At 43.9% G+C, this 7,978-nt stretch overlaps 1 protein-coding gene across 1 annotated transcript in view; it reads left to right on the top strand.

Annotated features, from left to right (window-relative positions):
* Window positions 1–522: 522 nt before the first annotated feature.
* The window catches only part of LOC124716739, a 257,768-nt gene continuing 250,312 nt past the window's right edge, over window positions 523–7,978 (top strand). The window contains exons 1-2 of the mRNA XM_047243282.1: window positions 523–854; window positions 940–1,176. Coding sequence (XP_047099238.1) covers window positions 523–854; window positions 940–1,176 — 569 coding nt within the window. The remainder of the gene's footprint in view (window positions 855–939; window positions 1,177–7,978) is intronic.

Raw genomic sequence — 7,978 nt, 5'->3', positions numbered from 1 at the left:
GGTTCTGTAGCTAAATTTGGTCCAGCTGGCTTTATGGCTGCTACTGACATTTTAATAATTGATAATCAGCTGCGTCCAGTTGTAGGATAGATGATAACATGCATATGTATGGAGGTGTGCCTAACCAATGCTTGGTTGTTTTAATATTGAGGGGCAGGGGAGGAAGCCTCAGAGGATACTATGAGGTGTTTCTGTAAAAAATATACATGTCAATAACGTACGAAAATTGTGAGAAATAGTGATTTTATTGTACGAGGTTGTTGCTTGAATACGTAGTTTTCCTTGGAAGGATATAATCAGACATGTCTAGACGAATGAATATGAAGTGGGATTGCATTTGTAAGTAGATGGAATGACCTTTAGATGGAATTCGGTACAAGTAGTTTAATTATGGGTGTGGAGCATACCAAAGCGATTGATGCTTGTGGGACTACGGTAATAATGTGGACAATACTTGCTGCAATAGTGACAGGACCAAGAAGATGGTAAAGATGATTTTATCTACTTGTGGTAGTCCGAGGTATGGTCAGTTTCGACTCAGAGTACGAGGGTTTTCCCTGGAATTTTCGTAAACGTGATAGAGGGGTTGGTTGCCAGTACCACAAATGGATGAACATTGTTGATTGGGTGTTCAGTAGGAGCAGGCAGTTGGGGTTATCCAGCCTTGATGTGACCTGGCCACTTGAAACAGCAGTGTGTCTGGGGTCTGAATTTGGGAGGTTGGATAGTGTGCTGGTTGCTAAAGAACTAGTGTGGTCGACTGATGGGCCTCCCCCACCCCTCCCCCCTGTCGGCCACCAGACACAGCTCGTGGTGCCCATCAGCCAAATGCAGCCATCCAGCCCTCTGCTGGTGTATGTGGGTACCGGGTTTGGAGGGTTGGGTAGTGTGTTGGGCTGGCCTGCTGAGCTGATGGCGCCCCGTTCTGTGCGTCCCCAGGCGCGGCTCGTGGCGGCCCATCGGCCACATGCGGCCGTCCAGCCCCCTACTGGACTCGGTGCGCGACCAGTTCGAGGACTACGACCAGTTGGCCAAGGACTTCACGCGCGCCTTCCTCAACAATGAGGAGAACATCGCTATCAATGCCAGCCTCTTCGACGTCGTCTTCCTCGTAGGCCAGAGCAAGAGCAAGACGCGCTTCATCGGTGTCCGGGCCATCCTGGGCGTGCGCAGTCGGTAAGTCGGAGACCATTTCTCTCTATGGGTGCACCTTGCCACAGTTGCAAGCCAGCTTATGGAGTGGATGAGACTCCCAGAATCATTCGTCTTAAAGTTTTCACAATGGATTTAAGAGTTTGTGTGATTCTAGGGCCGCTCCTGATGAGCACACTGTGAAGTGCGTGGCGGAGGGCACTTCACAATCGACCATTCATTAGAGCTTATTCGCGTCCCATTCCCGTATGGAGCGTGACAAGTGTCTCCTTTCAAGCCAGAATTAGTCTTGTGTTTGCTATTCCTGATTCTTGAAACTTTGTAAGTAGGCCTTCGTAGGATACTTGACGTCTGTCTTCAGCCTTCTCCCAGTTCAGGTTTTCAACATGTCCATGATCCCCGCACAAGTCTCAAACAAATCTGTGACCATTCGTGAAGCCCTTCTTTCAATACGTTCATTATCCCTATTCCGTACAGGTCCTGTAAAAGCTTCTCCTGTGTGACTTACGTTTATTGACGGGGTTGGAAAAATTGTTGACTGCTTAGTGAGACAAAAATAATTTAATAATTTTGGAAATCTAATACGCCCGCAATTTGAGGATTAGTCTGGGTGGAATTGTTGGTCGCGGCACATGAAGGGAATTTACATTAGCGGGAGAGATACGAACCGGTTATTTCCTAGCGCCATATTTCATGATTGTGGTCCCTGTCTTGGCTTGGTGGCTCTGTGCACTATGCGACTTAACTTCTGAGGTCATCAGTCGCCTAGAACTTAGAACTAATTAAACCTAACTAACCTAAGGACATCACACACATCCATGCCCGAGGCAGGATTCGAACCTGCGACCGTAGCGGTCACGCGGTTCCAGACTGAAGCGCCTTTAACCGCACGGCCACACCAGCCGGCACCTGTCTTGCTTTAGTTCGGTATGCGGGAGGCAGAGGGTTTTCCTGATAATCTGACTAGGAGAAAACTGTTTTTCCTTTTATGCTTTGACCGCGAAGTCAGGAAGTTGAAGACTGTAAGCGCTTGAAGAGGGCGAGAATTACTCTTTTCAGTTTTAGGTACTGCGCAAGTGGCCATTTTGAAACAGTCCAAGTCAGCCGGAAATTAATCCGTCCTCATTTATCTGCTTTTATAGTCTCGAAGAACTCCTAAATTCCTTCGCCTTCTCTGCAGGAAACGGTACCACAGGACGATAATAATTTTGTACACCGATTTGTTTACTTGAATGGTTATTATTAGATAATGAACGGACATATTCTCATCTACCTAAGCTCTATTGACGCTAAAAAACGGAAGATACCTGAATGTGACATAACAAGCTCAACCTTTGTTGTTGTGGTTTTCAGTCCAGAGACTGGTTTGATGCAGCTCTCCATGCTACCCTATCCTGTGCAAGCTTCTTCACCTCCGAGTAACTACTGCAACCTACATCCTTCTGAATCTGCTTACTGTATTCATGTCTTGAATTCGGTTTTTATCCTCTACGCTTCCCTCCAGTACTACATTGGTGATCTCTTTATGCCTCAAAATGTGTCCCACCAACCGATCCCTTCTTCTAGTCGAGTTGTGCCACAACGTCCCCTTCTCCCCAATTCTGTTCAGTACCTCCTCATTAGTTACGTGGTCTACCAATCCAATCTTCAGCTTTCTACTGTTGCACCACATTTCAAAAGCTTCTGTTTTGTTCTTGTTTAAGCTGTTTATCTTCCGTCTTTCACTTCCATACATGGCTAGACTCCATACAAATACTTTCAGAAAACACTTACTGACACTTAAATCTATACTCGATGTTAACATGTTTCTCTTCTTCACAAACGCTTTCCTTGCCATTGCTAGTCTACATTTAATATCCTCTCTACTTCGACCATAATCACTTCTTTTGCTTCCCAAATAGCAAAACTCTTCTACTACTTTAAGTGTCTCATTTCCTAATCTAATTCCCTCAGCATCACCTGATTTAATTCGACTAGATTCCATTATCCTCGTTTTGCTTTTGTTGATGTTCACCTTATATCCTCCTTTCAAGACACTGTCCATTCCGTTCAACTGCTCTTCCAGGTCCTTTGCTCTCTCTGACAGAATTGCAATGTCGTCGGCAGGTCTCAAAGTTTTTATTTCTTCTCCATGGAAAAATTTTGTACGTGGCTGCACGTTCAGAGACCGTGAATAGTTACAATTGAAAGAAAAACAGCCCTCGGTCACTATTTTTAACGAATTAACAGGGTTTCAACACTGCTAGGAGTGTCTTCCCCAGAATTTAAATCAAAGAATGCTCTATATTCTATAACATGGTCACAGAATTATGACTAAAAACGTATGATAGAGTATAAGTACGGAATCCTCGTGAAAGACTGGCAGTACTTATATGTCATTTATAAATAAAAAAAAATGCCAAAAGGGCATTAGTCACAAAGATATTTAAGATAAAGAAAACTGTGATGTAGAGCCACTGTGACCATGTTATAGAATATAGACCATTATTTGATTTAAATTCTGAGGAAGACACGCCTAGCAGTGTTGAATCCCGGTTAATTCGTTAAAAATAGTGATCGAGGCCGGTTTTTCTTTCAATTGTGTTCTCCATGGATTTTAGTTCCTACTCAAAATTTTTCTTTTGTTTCCTTTACTGCTTGCTCAATATACAGATTGAATAACATCGGGGATAGGCTATAACCCGTCTCACTCCCTTCTCAACCAATGCTTCCCTTTCGTGCCCCTCGACTCTTATAACTGCCATCTGGCTTCTATACAAATTGTAAATAGCCTTTCGCTCCCTGTATTTTACCCCTGCCACAACATATCTACGTTTTCCTACAGAGATCTCAATATTCCATCTGGCACCGAAATTATTTATTGTAACGTTTTACGTCCTCGTGGGTGAAGTCTATGTAGTTCACACTCGCATGGCTGAGCCCAGTGATTCATTTTACAAAGTGTTTGTTACATACTGTCTTGTGCCAGAGTGTTTTTGGATATTTTAAAATCTTAATGTTCATAACGGTATTGTCCGTGTTGCTTTGATGTTCGATGACCTTGTACGTGGTTCTTTCATGTATGAGTTTGTACAGTAATACGGAATGGTCATTGTCTTTATACACAAAACATCATTCTGAGTTATCTATTTACATTGCATAACCTGTCCCGTATCACATTAGCTTCATTAAAGTGATTTCTCTCTTTGTACATATTTTGTACATTGATATTTAAATAATACAATAAAACTATTATTTTTCCGTGAAACAGTTACAGTTCTTCGTACCTAAAACGGATACAAAAAATATATATACAAGTTTACTACATAGGTATACGTTCTCGTCGGGTGACTTATTGGATGTTAAAGTCTTAGGATGAATCAGGAATGGTTTGGGTAATCCGTGAAAAGGCCCTCAAAGCGTAGTTTTTTGTTTCCAGTGACTCCACATGGTACCCCATGCTTTTGAAGAATGTCCTCCTCTTTCTAAAATGATACTTCACATAAAACAAAATATATTTTAACAGAAATTAGACATCTTATACTACATACACACAGAGGTGGACCAAAGTATTCAGACAAATGTCACATGCTTGTCTCACGGTCAATTGTGACTGACGCATACACTGAATGTGTATCTGCGTATGTGCCATAATGCAGGAAATATTTCTAAAGACGCAGACAATGCGAATGTCACCATACCCTCTACCTGGAACGATTAGTTCTGTGTTACCATCACAGGCGTGTGTATCACGCGGGGCAAAAGTTATCAGACACCGTCCCACTTGACAAGGTAACCGCAGTCCGAAGGCACGACTGGGCGGCAGCAGGCGGTCATTGTACGCTAGGCAGCTGTCTCGTACTACAGGAAAGCACAGGTCTCGTCAAAACAGACCAACGTAGAGCCATGCACCGTAAGGGTAGGGAAACGACAGTGGAAGAGCGAAGGCTTATTGTGTGGCTGGATAGAGAGGGAAAAACATCATATGCAGAAATTGGCAAGGTCATGAACCGAGGCCGTGAAACTATTTTTAGTATCGTCCAGAAATGGAAAGAAACGGACTTGCCGCAGTGGTAACACCGGTTCGCGTCAGATTACCGAAAATAAGCGCTGTCGGCCTGGGCTAGCACTTGGATGGATGACCATCCAGTCTGCCGAGCGCTGTTGGCAAGCGGGGTGCACTCAGCCCTTGTGAGGCAAACTGAGGAGCTACTTGATAGAGAAGTAGCGGCTCCGGCCTCGTAAACTGACATACGGCCGGGAGAGCGGTGTACTGACCACATGCCTCTCCACATCCGCATCCAGCGGCGCGTGTGGTCTGAGGATGACATGGCGGCCGGTCGATACCGTTGGGCCTTCCAACGCCTGTTCGGACGGAGTTTAGTTTTCAGAAATGGAAAGAAGAAAAAAAACTCTCGTCAATCGTCCACGACAACGGCGTCCTCAGAAACTCACGAACAGGGAAAAGGGGAAGATCGTTCAAATGGTGAAAAACGACCCGCGGGCAACGGCAACAGCAACGGCCGCCGCTATAGCGGCAGAACTGGCAGAAGGCGTTGGTACCGAAGTTAGTGTTAGAACAGTGCGCAGATACCTGCGCTAGGCACAATGCCAGAGTGTCAAAGCGCAAACCGTTCGTCAGTAAGTGTAACGCAAAAAAGCGGATGGTTTTTGCGGAAGAACTTGTCGGCAAGGATGCGACATTTTGGGACAAGATTCTGTGGAGTGATGAACGCAGAGTTACTTTGAACCACGTGGATGGCCGCTGTTTAGTGCGGCGTCAAGCAGACACGGGAGTGTGAGCCCAAAAACATGCACGCAACCATCCAACATGGAGGCGGCAGTGTGATGGTTCGGGGATGCATGCCTGCCCGAGGCGATGGGGAGCTTGTATTTGCTGAAGGCACCATGGACAAATTTGTCTCTTTCGCTATACTCAAACAAAATCTGACGAGAATTGCTGCGAAGTTGAATCTTGGAGTTGATTTTTATTTCCATCAAGACAATGTTCCTAAGCACACGGCAGAAATTGTCAAACTTTGGATCCTATGCAACACGCCTCATTACCCCACCGCAGTCTCCGGATCTCAGTCCCATCGAAAACATCTGGAATGAACTGAAAACTAGACTACACAAAGGACATGTGAGCAGTTGGACACATTTGCTTGCATTGATAGAAGAAGAAGAATGGGTGAATATCGGTTCGGATGTAATGAAAAAGGTTGTTTACTGCATGTCACAAAGACTGAGGCCTGTAATACAGAGAAAGGGACGTATTACCAAATACTGAACAGTTTAGCCCATTTTATATTACTATTTTCTTTCTTTCCATAAGGCGTGTTTTGTTACTTCTTGTTCTGCATCTCTTCAGGTTGACATATGTATTACACAATTGTTCTGGGTTAAAAGCACATTTAAGGTTTCCTTCATCTACATCTACATCGATACTCTGCAAATCACATTTAAGTGCCTGGCAGGGGGTTCATCGAACCACCTTCACAGTTCGCTATTATTCCAATCTCGTATAGCGTGCGGAAAGAATGTACACCTATATCTTTCCGTACGAGCTCTGATTTCCCTTATTTTATCGTGGTGATCGTTCCTCCCTATGTACGTCGGTAACAAAATATTTTCGCATTCGGAGGAGAAAGTTGGAGATTGGAATTTCGAGAGAAGATTCCGTCGCAACGGAAAACGCCTTTCTTTTAATGATGTCCAGCCCAGTCCTGTATCATTTCTGTGACACGCTCTCCCATATTTCGTGATAATACAAAGCATACTGCTTTTCTTTTAACTTTTTCGATGTACTCCGTCAGTCCTATCTGGTAAGGATCCTTCACCGCGCAGCAGTATTCTAAAAGAGGACGGACAAGCGTAGTGTAGACAATCTCCTTAGTAGGTCTGTATCATTTTCTAAGTGTCCTGCCAATAAAACGCAGTCTTTGGTTAGCCTTCCCCACAACATTTTCTGTGTGTTCCTTCCAATTTAAGTTGTTCGTAGTTGTAATACATAGGTGTTCAGTTGAATTTACCGCTTTTAGATTAGACTGATTTATCGTGTAACCGAAGTTTAATGAGTTCCCTTTAGCACTCGTGTGGATGACCTCACACTTTTCATTATTTAAGGTCAACTGCCACTTTTCGCACCATTCAGACATCTTTTCTAAATCGTTTTGCAATTTGTTTTTTCTGATCTACTTCTCTGATTACTCCCAGAGTCTGAACACTTTTGTCCGCATTTGTATATATATACATATAAGAATACGACGTTCTCCTTTATTACCTCATCATTTCATTCTCGGTAATCTGAGGTCTGTGGTTTCTCGAGATTTCTCCTTTTGTGTTAACACATGAGCTTGTAGTGAGGCTACATATATTGCTTTTTCTCCAAATTCCCTCAATATGCACTTGGATAATTGTCATTGCGAAGCTAACTTCGTATTTTTAAATTCACATTGTCCCTACGTCCGTTGGGTGACAAGAATGGTGGCGCAAACATGAGTACATACGTAACAATCAGTACGGTACCACAGCGCGGCAATTGGTGTTATTCGTCACAGTTGACGGGGCGGCATACTTCATATGCGTACGTGTGTTACGAGCTTGAGTTGCCGAGTGCTTTCTTTCATCGTGGTTTTACCCGCACCGGACTCGCTACACACAGAGAAAAGTAGCTAGGTCTTTGAAGAAGTCGAGAGCCCTTTCCTCACTACTAAATCCCGGTAAGTAACACAGCTTAATGTTTATGTGAATGCTGCCTTTAGATACTCTTACTGCTCTTCGTTGAAACTCCGGATCGACTTTTCCTACACAATGGGAACAAAACATCCTTAAACCAGAATTTTAA

Source organism: Schistocerca piceifrons, chromosome 9, assembly GCF_021461385.2.
Source record: "Schistocerca piceifrons isolate TAMUIC-IGC-003096 chromosome 9, iqSchPice1.1, whole genome shotgun sequence".
Lineage (NCBI taxonomy): Eukaryota > Metazoa > Arthropoda > Insecta > Orthoptera > Acrididae > Schistocerca > Schistocerca piceifrons.
Note: the sequence above shows the minus strand (reverse complement) of the source record. Positions and strands in the feature narration are given on the sequence as shown.